The following is a 15572-nucleotide window of genomic DNA, read 5'->3' on the forward strand; positions in this document are numbered from 1 at the left end:
TCAGCTCCATGAGGACAGGGGCCTTCGCGGCTTCTAGATTCACCCTCCATGCCCAGATCAGTACCCTGCAGAGTAGCCATTCGCATACACTGGAGGAAGGCAGGAAAGAGAATGAAGGAACAAACTTCTCAGCGGGAAAACTCTATCTGAACTGGATCCGGTTTTGATTCTCTCCTTTTTGCTTAGTCTTCCTTTCTGAATATCCTACAAGGAACACGTATTACTTGTAAGGTGCAAAAACAAAACATGATGTCACAGGCAGCCCGAGCCACCACCTCGTCACATGGACCTGATCTGGTAGCCTTTCTGCTGCGATCAGAGAGATCCATGTCACATCAGTCTGGCAAACGGCTCCTTCCCCGTGGCCTCTGCCAGCTGAGCCCTGGCTCCTCCTGCCCCTACCCCACCCCCGGCTCTGTCGGGGGAACCAGAGATGCTCCAGCACCACTCGGTACCAATTTTCTCCCCATCATCTCTTCACCCTCCCACCTACCTGGCACTCTGGGACCACACACTCTACTTCTGCATCTTGGAATTACATCCCACCAATGAGATGGCCACCACGGTAACTAACATTTACAGAGCGCTTACTTCATCCTTGGCCCCGTGGACTTGCTTCCTTAATCCTCCTAATGACCACGTTATAGTGGAAGGATGAGCAGGTGGGTAAATCACCTGCTCCAGGTCACATGACCGGCGAGTATTGAACTCGGGCCGTCCGATGCCGCCCAAACCTTCAACCACTGTGCTAACAACCTCTCACCATGTACTGATCACCTACTGCATGCAGACCTGGGCCAAGGGTCTAACGCGTGCCCACATGGGGCCAAATGCCTAATGCGTGCCAGCCTGGGGTTGAGCACACCCTGTGGGCTAACCTGAGGTTGAGTGCCTACTGTGTGCTGAGCTGGGGCACACACTGAAAGCTGCAAAACAGAAAGCATGCTGTCATCACAGGCACTCTAAGAAAGTAATGATATGAAAGCAACAGGAACGACAGCCAACGTGCATGGGGCCCGTGCTCTCATTTTAGACGGATTAGCTCAGTCAGCCCTCCCACTCACCCTCAGAGGTAGCGCTGTCGGGATCCCCACTTTACAAACCAGAAAACGGCGGCACAGAGGAAGGGACGTCCTTGCCCAAGGCCACACAGCGAGCAAGAGGCAGAGTTGGGAGGTGAACCTAGAGCTTTTCTGATTCCAAAGTGCCCTGGCTGTTGACATAAGGGATCACAGGAGGCTGGGCGGGTGGCTGACTCCTGGATGGGCTAAGATGGGGAAGAGGAATTCCACCTGGAGGGAACCTCCAAAGTGAAGGCCCCAAGGCCGAGAGTGTTACAGTGTCAGGGTGTGGGGAGCCACTGGGAGGAGATGTGGGTGGGGACAAACTCACTGGAACGCCAATCAGACAGGCTGTGCTTAATTCAGTGGGCAGAGGGGAGCCATGGAAGGTTAATGAGCAGAGAAGGCACTTGATTAGAGATGTGCTTTAGCAGGAGTTACTCCAGCAACGGGGGGTAGAATGGATGTAAGACAAGCAACGTCAAGGGCTAAGAGACCTGCAATAAAGGGCTAGGGGATGCTAGGCAAGGGACCTGTTTTTGGTTTGCCCCTCTTCTGGAAGCAGCATGCCCCCCCACCCTTCTCTCAGAAAGCCACCCTCCCCTACTCTGTCTCCTCCTTTGGGTGGGGCTGCCCGTCCCCCACTCCAGGGTGGGCACTGGTCCAGGCCTAGCCAGCCGGAGTCCCAGTGACCAGTTCAGGACGGGCACATGAGCCCAGCCAGGCCAAGGAGTGTCTGTCAGTCTGCAGACTTCCACTGAAATCACCGGCAGAGGATCCCTCTCTCCATCGGGATGGCTCTGCCCACGTCCTGGAAGCCGGGGCGGTCAGTGGCCATCTGTATCACCACTCAGGGAGAACCTGCCCTCTGGCCCCAGAACTGCGAGAGCGGAGGAAGGCAGAGCCAGGAGACAGAGGAGGGGCCTTCGAGTGTGGGCAGCCTCACCAGGGGAGCGACAGGCTGATTGTTTGCTTAAGCTAATCTGCACTGGGCTCCTCCCACTGCACCTGCAAGATCGCTGACATCCCACTGGGACGGAGTAAAGGGCAGGAAGGGAGAGTGGAGGCGGTGATGGAGCAGTCAGCCCCTAAAGAGTGAAGCCAGGTGCGTCCCACACCAGAAGAGGCGGGGGCAGGGGCCGAGGGCTCCAGGTCCTACCAGCAGAAAGAAGCAGGAAGAAGAGGGCACAGCGATTTCCAGATCCGCGACCTTCTAGAACACAGCTGCAGTGGACAAGGAGAGGCCAGGCCTGGGGCCCCAAGAGAGAAGAGAGACGGGAGGCTGGATGGGCAGATTCCATTCTGGGAAGCACTGACAGTAGCCAGAGGGCAGAGGAAAGGGTGTTTCAGAGAGAGAACCCCCGAGGAGGGGCTGTGGGGGAGGAGAGAAAGCCCAGGAGGAACTCCTGCCCCTCACCCCCGGGGGTGATGGAGGAAGAGACCAGTGCTGTTTCAGGCTCCAAGTGCTCTGCACACCTTGCGAGATGATGTTTGGAAATAGGGAGGCTGAGCCAGAGTGGGCGTCTGTCTTCACAGCACGGGACCCTCAGGCCCGTTAGGACACCTGGCCACAAATTAAGGCCACTAAGCCTTCCTGCACCATGCAAGTGGGCAAACACGTCTTTTGTAACCTGCAAACCACCCCACATCCCTGAGCAGAACCTGCTGGGGCACTGAAGAGGTCTCATGGCTCGCAGATGAGAATCAAAACCACTTCCTTAGAGAGAAGAGGCCAAGAGCATGGGCCTCGGAGCCAGCCTGCCCGGGTTCAAGTCCCACCTTGGCCACGTCCTAGCTGTGTGATCTCAGGCAACTCACTTAACCCCTCTGGGCCTTGGTTTACTCATGTGTGGAAGGGGAACAATCTCAGTAACGGAGACAAGGCAGGCCAGGTGCAGTGACTCGCATCTAGAAAGTTGCTATTCGGTGTTCTGATTCCTTTGTCACTGGGTTTCGGGGACACGGCAGTGGGAAGGAACAAGCTTTTCCGAGCGGAACAAGAGCAGACACGGGAACCATAGCTCGCCTGTGCATTTGTCCAACAGATGGCTGGGGAAGGAAGGCAGACTTCCAGCCAAAGCAGACGGAGCCTTCAGATCCCACGGCCCATCCATAAGATCAACAAGCAGCAGGCAGAGCGTTTTCAGTTCCCCCTCCAGGCACTCCCCACTCCCACCCCTGTCGTCGGGGAAGGGTCAGGGTAGAAACCCGAAAGCCCCCAGGGAGGAAGGAAGTGTTCTCTGACCACACCGAGCCCTCGCCCGATGGCCAGGAGCATCTGTTCGAAATCTATTGACAGGATGCTCTTTCTTCCCCGTCACCTTCTCCTGCTCGGTGGAGAGAACAATAGCTTCAAAGGGGGACGCAGTCCAGTGGGGGCTGGGGTGATGGATGGCCAGCAGGAGGAAAGAAACTGCTAGTGGACTGTCCAGGGAGGAGGGAAGCTGGCCTGTGAGACAAAGCCTCAGAGCTGGCAAGGCAGAAAAATGCCGCTGAACCTCCTAGCTGTGCACCCGAGCGCGGAAAAGTCAATAGTCGGCACTTTTCTACTTGCAGAAGCATTCACCACTGTGGCAGCGGGACAGACAGAGTGGAGACACAGAGGCTGAGCAGGGGCGTGGGTTCAAATCCTGGCCCATGAACTCCCAACAAGGGGCCCTGGGCACCTTAGTCAACACGAATTTTTATAGTACTTAACGCATCTGATATTTTGAACCAATTCCTTACAAAAGCAACTAGCGACTATCCAGAGGCAGCTCTCAGACAGACATTTTAGTTGAGAGAACATCTTTAAAAAAAAAAAAACCTTAGTGCCACCCAGTATACTGCCCGTAGCAGATACTTCAAAAATATTCTTTGACTTAAACTAACTTGCAAAATATCATGTGATTCAGGAAGCAGCTAAGGATCGGAGCAGCCACATGATCCTGGGCACAATTTTGTATTTTTTATTTATTTCACAAATGGCCATGTAGCTTGGATGGGCACGGTCCCAAGCATTTCACACACATGGACTCACTTATCCTCAGGAGCCTTCCAAAATCACAGATGAGGAAACCGAGGCCCCAAGAGGTTAAGTAACTTGCCCCAAACCACAGAGCTAGGAAGTGGCCACCCCAGGATTCAGACGCACCGGACTGGCGCAGAGTCCCTGCCCTAACCTCCAGGCTGCACTGCCTTTGTCTGAATCTACCTGCTTCTGAGCCAGAGACCAGAGCCTGGGAGAGGGCCCCGGAGAGAGCGCGTTCTCCAGTCTCAGCTGGAAAGGGTCCTATTACCAATGAGGCTGAGCCTTTGCCTCTACTGAGAGGTCAACGGTGATACACACCACGTGCTCTTTCCTTTTAGTGGTTCCACACACCCCAGGGAAGGGCACAAAGTTTACAAATCTTAAGTATTTTGCTTGATGCTTTCTTACATATGTACGCACCTGTGTAACCACCTCCCAGATCAAAACACGGGACATTTCCACCCCACCCCACCCCACCCGACCCAGCCTTCTGTGTGCCCCCTCCCTGTCAGTGGCTATCTATCCCAAAATGGGACCACTCTTCTGACTTTTCACACCATAGATTAGCTTTGCCTTTTCTACAATTTTATGTAAATGGAATCATACGCTGTGTACCCTTTTGTACCTGGCTTTACAGTCTTCAAATAAAATACACGTATATAAGCAGCACAGGGACAATGATCGTGAGAGAAAGGAGGGTGCAGCTGGCAGTTTCCTTCTCCTGCTCTTAGCTCCAGGATTTTTATTTTGGCTCACTGGCCGATCAAAGGGGAGGTGGGAGGGCTGAGCACCAGAGTTTGGAACCTCATGAGTTGACCATGGAAAACCAGTGACCCGCAGAGGGCAAAGGAGCTGTCTCATCTGCAGAGGGTCCTACGGGAGCAAGGAAGCCAGCTGGTCACCTCTGACTGCTCTGGATGTCCAGAAGGGAAAATACTTTATGAGGTTTTAAAAGGGTCAGATCTGGTTCCTCCAGCGCCAGAGGCGCCCAGAAAGGCCACGTTACTGTCGCTCCTCCCCGGGCGTTGACAATTTCCCAAAAGATCAGGAATTCCCCCAAAAGGTGCGTCTCCCTACCTGTGCACTGTTGGATGAAGTCCTGATATTCCGCTCCTTGCTCGCCGGGAACGATGGTGGAGCCGTCATATTTAAAAGTCACCCTTTGGATGGAGAAAACACACACACACACACATACACACACACACATCAGCGTTGGTGGCTGCACGGTGCCGAGCTTCCAGCAGGACCATCTAAGAGATGCTCTGGCTGGGGAGAAGCCAGCGCGCTGGCTTCCCACGCTGTCCTGGGTCAGGGCTGCGGAAGACAGCACGGATGCCCCTTAATCCGTCCCGTCTGGAAGCCGGCTCAGCGCACCAGGCCCCCCGCGAGCCGGGGAGCGGGGCTCGGAGAGCAATGGGAAGTTCTCACCAGATGACGGCCGAGCCGTCGTCGCGCACCAGGTTGTACGCCGCCCGGCAAGCTTCTTTGTCGATCTTGGTGGCCATGGCCGCGGGGCCGCAGGGGGGACAAGCTGCCCGGAGGACGGAGCGCACCCCGGGCCGGCCGCAGGGATCGGAGCGCGGCGGGGACGCGCGGAGGGCGGGCGGGCGCGGCGGCGGCGAGAGCCACGCGGGCTGCGGGCTGCGGGCTCCGAGCGCGGCGGCGGCTCCGAGGGCGCCCAGAGCGCGCGCCGGGACCCAGGCCGCGCCGCCCCGCCCCCCCCGCCCATTGGCCGCCCGGGCCGCGGCCCGCCCCGCCCCCCACTCGCCATTGGCTGCCGGCCCGAGGGGGCGGGGCGTCTCTACTCGTCGGCAGCCAATCCCAGCCCGGGCGGGTTGCGCAACTCCGCGGTGGGGGCTGGAGAAGGGGCTTTTTCCTCCTCCTCCTCCCTCCTCCTTCCTTTCTCCTCTCCTCTCCTCTCCCTCCTCCTCCTCGTCCTCCCAACCCCCTCCTCGTTCTTCCGCTCCCCCAGCTCCTCCTTTCCATTTCCTCCTCCCCAATCCCTGTCACCTCTCCCTCTCCTCTGTTCCCTCTCCGTCCTCCCTATTCCCTCCTCCTCAAGCTCTCTTCTTCCCCCTTCTCACTCCTCCCTTCCCTCTTCCCTCCATCCTCCTCCTCCCCCTCCTTGCATCTCCCTCCTCCTCCTCTCTGCTCCGTCCTCACTCCCCGCCCCCACGTCCCCCCATGCCTCCCCGCTGCCCTGCTGCAGAGCTCCACAGCCCCACAGGGGACCTCCAAGTGGGTGACTCAGTGCGCCAAACCGAAGGAGGCTGCCCCCACGCAGTGTTCCGCTCGAGGTTTCCAGGTGAGGCGGACCTGGAAAGAAGGTCTCCATTTCCAATTGGAGAGGAAAGAAGTGGGTTGCTTCCAAAACGCTGGGGCATCACTGTTTACTTTGTATTCTGGTTATTTGCCTTCAGGTCCCATCTCCCGCTTTGGGTTCCTCTGAGAGCAAGAGCTGACTCATTCTGTCTTCCTCACTCCCTCTCTCACTCACTCATTCATTCCCTCGTCCCTGCGGGCCACAAAGACCAGTTGCAGTGTGGAGGCGGGTGAAGAGGCCGGACCCTGGAGACCCGACGTTTGAATTGCAGCCGGCGCTGCCACTTTCTACCTGTGGGCCCTCGGACAAACCTCAGAAACTCTCTGAGATTACTTCCCCCCAATGGAATAATAATAGTCCTGACATTGTAGGTTTGTTTTATGGTTTAACTGAAATGATACAGGTAAACAAATATGTTAGATATTCAAGAAAAGGTCACTGTTGTTGGTTATTAAGCAATTAAAATAAATCCTAAACAGAAACCCAAAAGGTCAGGGACGATGTCCAATTAACAATAAAATTCTCAGTGGCAAACAAAAAACAAAATCAGTCAATCAGTCAGTGGATGGGTAAATGAGTGGGTGGATGGGACCACATTTTCAGGAAAATAGGAGCAGGTGTTGCTCTAAATAAAAAGACAAAAACAAAGAAATTCTGGTTTGATGCAGCCCAAAGCAGTTCCTCCCTTACTCCTTGATAAAGGTTATGAGAAAATTGGCCATTAGAAAGAAAAACAGCAAAGATGGATCCACACCTCACACCATTGATCAGGATAAATTCCGAAAGGATCAAAGATTTAACTCTAAATAAAGAAAACCCCAAAGTTCCAGAAGAAAACCTGGGAATCTCCTTCCGTCAGTCTGGAATGGGAAAGACCTTTCTAACCATGACTCAAAATCCAGAAGCCATAAAAGAGATGGATACATTCAAATACATAGAAAGTCTTCTTCAAGGAGAAAAAAAACATATCGCCCCACGTGCAGTGTCAAAACAAGAGAGGAAGCATTGAAAAAATATTTGCAACTCAAATCACAACGAATTAGTCTTGCTAACTTATAGAGAAACTAACCTAAAAAACAGAAAAGTAAAACGGGCACAAGATGGGACCAGACAGATCAAATGGCTCTTAAACACTTGAAAAGACGCTCGACTGCAACCTCTAATAAGGGAAATGAAAATTAAAGCAGGACTGAGATACCTTTTAAAAAATTTAGCAGGTTGGGGAAAAAAAATCAAAGTTTGATAAGTCTGCTTTGTTGGTGAAGCTATGAAGACCCGGCCCTCTCATACAGCGAGGGTGGGAGTGCAAATTGGCACAACCCCCCTGGAGGCCATTCGGCAGGATCTAGCAAATTCACAAATCTGTGTGCTCCTGACCACTCAGTTTCCCGTAGAGGTCAGTGGTGCCCAGCGCCAGCTAGACGCTGAATCACCAGGATACGGGGGCCCGACACCCAGAGAGGCTGATGCAAGTGATCCGAGGCGTGGCCTGGGTGTTGGGATTTTTAATGGCCCCCCCCCCCGTGATTCTCATGGGCAGCTGGGGCTGACATCAACTGCTGTAGACACAACCACATGTGTGCAAAATATATTCAAGGTTATTCATTGAGCTTTATTTCTAGCAGCGGAAAGTTGGGTATAACCTGAATGCCCATCAACAAGGAGCTGGGTGAATAGGTAATGATACAGGTATGCCATGGAGAACTAGGCAGCTGTGAAAGAAAACGCGAGCGAGAGGACCGTCTAAATACTGATGTGGAGCATTCTACAAACTACATCGTGAGCAAACAAAGCAAGGTAGCAAGCTGTGTGTTCAGAGCACCTTCTGGTGTTGCTACCTTTTGGGTAAACTGTAGGGGAGGGTTAAATAGATATCTTTATTTATTTATAAGTGCATAAAGACCTTTGGAAGAGCACCCAAGAAAAAATAAGTCATATCTGTGATGGCGGTGAGGTAGAGAGCCAGGTACAGGGGGAAGGAGAAGAGGGGATTTCACCATTCATTTCTATTCTATTCTATTCTATTCTATTCCATTTTTGAACCATGTGAATGTGCTATCTATTCAGAATATTAAAGAACAACAACAACAACAAAGTGCCTCCCATCCTGAATTTGACTCCCGGGTTCAGCACAGCCGGGGGAAGACCTTGAAAGTATTTCGCCCTTAACTGTCCTTCTCTTTGTATCCATTGTTGCTGTCGCCCTCTACTGGACTGAAAATGTAAAGGTTTGGTTTTAAAGAGAACCCCGATTTTGAGCACCCTGAAGTCAGCTTGCCCAGCTAAGGCAGAAAAGTAAACTGCACCAGAAATAAAGCCTGTGTGTAAATATTTGTTTAAATTGAAATCCACATAATATAAAAAGCAATCTAATTCAATTCATGTTTCTTTAGAAGAGAAATCACATCAAAATATTTGATACATGTGCTACCTACTGTGTCAAGAATTGGGGGAGTAGTATAAATTCATTCATTCATTGTTCGTTCTTTCATTCGTTCATTCATTCATTCATTCATTCATTCCTGGCACTGAGCCCATGATGTGTCCAAGGGAATCACAAACTTATTTGCCTGTAGGGGGCAGGAACGTAATAGAAATGAGCCAAGCACACAGCCTGTAAGAAAAACGTTTCTGGAGGTGATTGTCTGGTCTGCCCTCCACGGGATGGCCGTTTCGTCTTCAGAACTGACATCTAAAGGGGACCACTGGTTCTCAGCTCTGCCCTGGCTGCTATGCAGGAATCTTAGCATGATGGTGCCAAGCTTTGCAACTGTCTAAGAAAAGCAAGAAATCTGCACCTCTTTGTGAAATCTCTTGATTCTCAAACTTTGGCGTTAAAAATGTTACATACAAGAGCTGCCTGTGTGCAAATTTGAACTAGACAAATACTCCCTGCCCTCATGGGGCTTACAGTCCAGGAGGGGGGACCAGCAGTTAGTTTAGTGTAGATATTATTGGTTGCTAACAACAGAAAACTCGAGTCAAATAGGCTTAAACAGTGAAGGGGAAACGATGGCTCAGTGACTGACAAGCCCAGAGCTAAGCGGAATTCAGGCACGTCTGAATCAGGGCTCTGCCGCTATCTTTCTACCTGTTTCTATTTTGCCCTCTTTCGTCCATCAGTTTCATCTTCAGGCATATTCTGCCCCTCTGCCTGGCACACCCTTCCCCAAATTCTGCATGGCTGATTTCTCACTCAGACCTCAAATGTTACCCCTCAGAGAGACCTTCCCCAGCATCTCAATGTAAAGTAGCCCCCTCTGTATCTCCGCTGGTCACTCCCTGTCGCATAATCTTCTTTTGTTTTCCATTGCACTAGTTGTTATCTGAAATCACCTTTATCATTTGTCTCTTTACTCGTATATTGCCTGTCTACTCCCAGATGAATGTCAGGTCTCTGAGGGCAGGGACAGTGTCCATCTGACTCACCATTGTATGTCCATCTCCAAGCACAGTGCCAGTCCCAGACAGACACACAATTCATTGTCACTGAGAGGACGGATGCAGGACAAGGGAGAGAGAAGAGTCAAGGGAGGATGTCCTTGCATAGGGTAGACATATAGATCAACGGACCACAATTGAGAGACCGGAAATCCACTCTTCCATTTATGGTTAACAGATTTTTGACAAGAGTGCCAAGATAATTCCATGGGGAAGGAACAGTCCTTTTAACAAACAGTGCTGGAACGAATAAAATCGGACCCGTACCTCACACTGTATTCCGAAATTAACTCGGGGCTGGCCCCGTAGCCGAGTGGTTAAAGGTCTGTGCACTCCATTTCGGCAGCCTGGCTTCACAAGTTCAGATCCCAGGTGTGGACCTACTCCACTCATCAGCCATGCTGTGGAGGCATCCCACATACAAAAAATAGAGGAAGATTGACACAGATGTTAGCTCAGGGCAAATCTTCCTCACTAAAAACATTAAAATTAAAAAAAAAAATCTCAAGGAGCCAGCCCCATGGTGGAGTGGTTAAGTTCACACGCTCCACTTCAGCAGCCCAGGGTTTCGCTCATTCGGATCCTGGGCGTTGACATGGTACCACTCATCAGGCCATGCTGAGGTGGCATCCCACACAGCACAACCAGAAGGACCTACAACTAGAATATACAACTATGTACTGCGGGGCTTTGGAGAGAAGAAGAAAAAAAACAGATTGGCAACAGATGTTAGCTCAGGTGCCAATCTTTAAAAAAAAAAATCTCAAAATGGATCACAGGCATAAGCATAAGAGTTACTCGTAAAAGAAAGCTAGGCATAAGTCTTCGTGACTGTGGATTAAGCAATTATTTCTTAGATGTGACACAAAAAAGCAGAAGCAACAAAAGAAAAAATTAGATAAGTTGATCTTTAGCAAAATTTTAAAATTTTGTGATTCAAAGGTCCTCATCAAGAAAGCGAAAAGACATGAATAGAATGGGATAAAATATGTGCAAATCACATATCTGATAAGGATCCAGTATCCAGAATATATAAAGAACTCTTACAACTCAAAAATAAAAGGCAGGTAACTCAATTAAAAAATATGCAAAGGGTTCAAATAGACATTTCTCTAAAGAAGATATACAAAGGGCCAACAAGTATGTGAAAAGACACTCAATAAGATTAGTCATTAGGGAAATGCAAATCAAAACCATGTTGAGATACCACTTCACACACCCTAGGGTGGCTAAAATTAAAAAGACAGACAATAACAAGTGTTGGTGAGGATGTGGGGAAATTGGAACCTTCATGCATTGCTAGTGGGAATGTAAAATGTATCCGCTTTGGAAAACAGTTTAGTAGTTTCTCCAAATATTAAACATAGAGTTATATGACCCAGCAATTCCATTCCTAGGACTAGACCAGAGAGAAATAAAAATGCTAAGTCTACGTAAACAGCTGTATGTGAATGTTCACAGCAGTGTTATTCGTAATAGCCAACAAGTGAAAACCTAAATGCCCATCAACTGATGAATGGATAAACAAAATGTGGTCTAGCCACACAGTGGAATATTACTCAGCCATAAAAAGGAATGAGGTAGGAATTCATTCTACAACATGGATGAACCTCAAAAGCATCACGCTGAGTGAAAGAAGCCAGTCACAAAAGACCACATAGTATAGGATCCCATCTAAATGAAATGTCCAGAATAGGCAAATCCATAGAGACAGAAAGTAGATTTGTGGCTGCAGGGGCTGGGGAAGGCGGGGGGCGTGGACAGCGACTGCTAATGAGTATGGAGTTCCTTTTGGGGATTGATGAACATGTTCTGGAATTAGATAGTGATGATGGTCGCACAATTTGTGAACGTACTAAAATTACTAAACTGTACACGTGAAAAAAATGGTCAATGAAATTTTTAAAAAGAATGAAGGAAGGCTCCTGGGTTGGGGGCCTGAGCATCTGGGTGGGTGGGGGAGATGCGTCCAGTTTGGGACAGGTGGCATTTGAGCTGCTCGTGGGACATCACAGTGGAGACATCCAGCAGAGCCACGGGTCTGCGACTCGGGGCGGAGACGGGGTGGGAGATGCGGGCCGGGAGGCCCTGGGTCTCCGGGCGATGACTAGGCCAGGGGTGTTTGCGATGGCCCAGGGAGGGTGCTTAGGTGGGAGGTCTGCAGCGGAGCCCCACAGATCAGCAGCAGTGAAGGGAAAAGGAGCCTGCCAGGAAGACTGAGGACCTTCCAGAGACGGGGAGAAGCTCAGGAGAGGTGGTGTTTCAGGAAAGGGGAGCGGCCAGCATCGGACAAGCTCGGACCCATCCCTGTAAATAAGGCGGAGGAGAAGAAAGCGGACAGCGAGGGGGGAGGGCCATAAGACAGTGCACAAAGAAATTCTTAAGTCTGTTTTTGACCCAGGAAACGGACAAAGGACAGAGATTAGTGTGTGCGAGCTCCTCAGTGACTTCCCCGTATGGCCTCTTTCCAGCCCCCCTTCCATGCCCCCTGGGCAAGTGATGTAGCATGTCTGGATGGATGATAATATTACATGTAATTAGCAATAGTAATTATGTAGCATATACATTACATAGTAGCTATATCATGCAGTATTAGTAATAGCAACGTCCCCCTGCGGATTGTATGCCAGGCACCACGCTAAGTGCTTGACAACCGTTTTCTCAGTTAATTCTCACATCTCCTGGAGGAGACGCTGTTGCTCAGACCTGACTTAGATGAGGGAACTGAGGCACGGAGGCGGAAGCCCTCTCCCGAGGTTGCACAGCTCGAACATTACAGAGAAAGTATCTGAACCCAGGCAGTCTGACCACAGGCGTCTGAGCCTCCCCACCAGGAAGCAGAGTTTGGAGACCTTGACATTGACCCCAGCTAGCTCAGCTACATGAGCTCTGAGACAACAAGGGAAATCTGGGCTGGCTTTTTCAGACCATCATTTTTGCATGAGCTTTACCGCTTTCATTGCAAAAAGCTTGCAGACTCTGAGAGGTCAGTGTCTTGATTTCCACGTTTTCCTTAGGGCTACAAATTTAAAAGTAAGAAATCCCACCTCAGCTGTAATTAGAGATGGGAATGAAGCATAACCCTGAAACTTGCTGTCCTCAGCAAGGTAGTTGTGATTCTGAAGCAGGTGCCTTACACGGAATGGATATTAATAGAAAATGATATTTATAGACTCGGTGCTGAGCTCACCGACTGTCAAGTCTCTGAAAAGAGGCTCCCAGGAACATTTGAAAAATGAAGATGCTGACCCACCGACTGAGGGAGCATAAAACGGAGCTCCTGAATGGTCTTTCTCAGGAACTGAGTCGCTCCGAGAGACTCCACTCAGGTTCCAGAAATCGGGCGGGAAGACACCAGAAGCAACAATGTGACCTAGGATTTTAGCTGCCAGTGAAGAAGGGCAGCGTGGGTCCAGGTCACCAAGTGGGGCAGTGTGGTCTAATGGTCAAGGGTTTGGACGACCACTCCCCCAAATCCTGGCTGTACCACATACCCTTCCTGAGCCTCAGTTTCCTTTTCTGTGAAATGGGTACCCTACCCCCCCACAGAGGAACTGTTGGAGGATCACATGTGGAAAATGCACGTAAAAGGATATAACAGCAGCTGGTATTCCAAGTGCCAGCCCCCCAAATCTGGATACAGTCTTAAACTGTGTCACTAGAAGTAGCACGCTGAACTCGAGTCCACAGGGAAACAGAAACTATGTAAGCATATGTATGTCCACTTGTAGAGAGTCAAGTATATAAGCAGGAAGAATTGCATGCAGGGTATTGGCTGCACAAGGGGTGGGAGAGCTGAGAACTTGAGCAGGTTGGTGAAGCAGCTGGGAAATTAGCCACAGCACACAGACTGGCGACCAGCCCTGGGCTGGGGGGATGGGGAGGGGAGAAGGGAGTACTGGAGTCCTGGGGCCGGGGTCCCCAGGGGAAGCTGGAGCAGCAAGGAGCTGTGGCTGCTGGAGATTTGCTCAGAGAGGGGTGGAAGGACCTCAGCCCGTTCTTCCCTCCCACCCTCCCATCTCTCACCAGGGTCTCCCACTGACCAGGGAGCCTGGAAAACACAGCCTGCAGGGGCAGACCCTGTCCCCACTCTGCCCCCACCCCCAGGGACTCCGAGCAGAGGAGGGCAAGGCAGGGAGCAGACGGGACAGGTTCCAGAGTAACAGAATGCCCAGAAGAAGGGAAGAAAAAACCTGCTCTACCGTGAGCTGGCCAGACCACACTTGAGGATTGTGTTCTGATGCGGGGGTCGCGCGTAAAGGAGGACCCCAGCTGTCCCAGGGCAGTGCTCAGGACTGGGAGGGGACGGGAAGACACAGATGTGGTCTATCCTGCAGGAGAGCAGTCACATGGAGGACGTGGGGACTGCCTCTCCATTTGGAGGGACTCTCTCTTGCTACAGGTGATGGTCTTCTTATATGAACCTCCCAAGGGCAGATCATTATAGGAAGACCAAGTTGGATTCAACATGAAGAAGTTCTTTCCAATGGAAAAAGAATGGGCTCCTCTGTGAGGTAGGGAGCTCTGTCACAGCAAAGGAATTATGAGAGTTAATTCTTTTTTTTTTTTTTTTCGGTGTGGAAGATTGGCCTGAGCTAACATCTGTGCCAATCTTTCTTTATTTTGTATATGGGACACCTGCCACAGTGCGGCTTGATGAGTTGGGTGTACGTCCACACCAGGGAGCCAAACCTGCAAACCCTGGGCCACTGAAGCAGAGTGTGTGAACCTAAACGCTATGCCACCAGACTGGCCCTGAGAGTTAGTTCTTGATCTGGTAACTGTTGCCGTTCTGAGCTAGTTTCTACTTTCCACATGTCAAAGAAGTTTCTGTAACACAGGGGATCTTGTATCATCAGTTAAACTTTTAAGCTTGCTTTGTAAAAACTCTCCGTCTGTCCTGTTCCCCTCCACAGGCTGTAAATTCCTCCCAGCCAGGAACATGTTTGCAGATCTGCCTGACTTTACGCAAACACAATGCACGAAAATCTTGGTTCTTGGTTATACTAAAAACAAAGCAAAAAAAAGAAAAAAAATGACCACAAGAGTCTTTTAAACAGTAATTTTCCCTAGAACATTTAAAATACACTTTCAGGTTCTTTTGAGATTTTTTCTGAAATGTTTATTACATGCTGGAGAAGGGAAACTATTTTACTGAGGAGGTCCACAGAGAGGAAGAAATTAATGTGGACGATATGCAACTAAAAAGCCACAGTTGTCTGCAGGATTTGTTGAAGTGAGTGTCCCTTTGGCTGGAAGTGGCCCACGACAGCAGCATGCAGCGGGTAAAGAAATACTGTTTAAGTCCATTAACCGAGAATACTCCATTTAGTTCCATAAATATAATAAACCAAAAATCTCCAGTGCCATATTTGGACATTCATAGATAGAGAAAAAAGAAGAGAAAATAGAGAAAAGAGAAACTAGAAGAAAAGAGGAAAAAAGAGGAGACAGACAGGGAACTTCAGAAAGAAGAGGAACCTTTCTTGTCCTGCAGAATCAGGAGTTTGGCCAATCAGCTAATTGTGAATCTAAGAAGTCAGTTGTCACCGGGCGTCACCGTAAATTCATCCAGCCCGTGTGCTTTTAACTTGACTGACGTACACGAGTGTACATCCCCTCTTGGAGCACAGGCTGGCTGAAGGGGACCTTGTGTCTTCTTCCTGCATAGACCACACCTACAAATTTCTGTTACAATCCCCCGTTTCCTCCTGCTGACAGTGGCTGGAGAACCTAA

At 50.3% G+C, this 15572-nt stretch overlaps 1 protein-coding gene across 1 annotated transcript in view; it reads right to left on the reverse strand.

Moving 5' to 3' along the window:
* Positions 1-5788, reverse strand: part of COTL1 (coactosin like F-actin binding protein 1) — a 38728-nt gene extending 32940 nt beyond the window's left edge. The window contains exons 1-2 of the mRNA XM_014840357.3: positions 5500-5788; positions 5149-5231 (exon numbers count right to left, since the gene is read on the reverse strand). Coding sequence (XP_014695843.1) covers positions 5149-5231; positions 5500-5576 — 160 coding nt within the window. The 5' untranslated portion in view covers positions 5577-5788. The remainder of the gene's footprint in view (positions 1-5148; positions 5232-5499) is intronic.
* Positions 5789-15572: the final 9784 nt, after the last annotated feature.

This window comes from Equus asinus, chromosome 28, assembly GCF_041296235.1.
Source record: "Equus asinus isolate D_3611 breed Donkey chromosome 28, EquAss-T2T_v2, whole genome shotgun sequence".
NCBI lineage: Eukaryota > Metazoa > Chordata > Mammalia > Perissodactyla > Equidae > Equus > Equus asinus.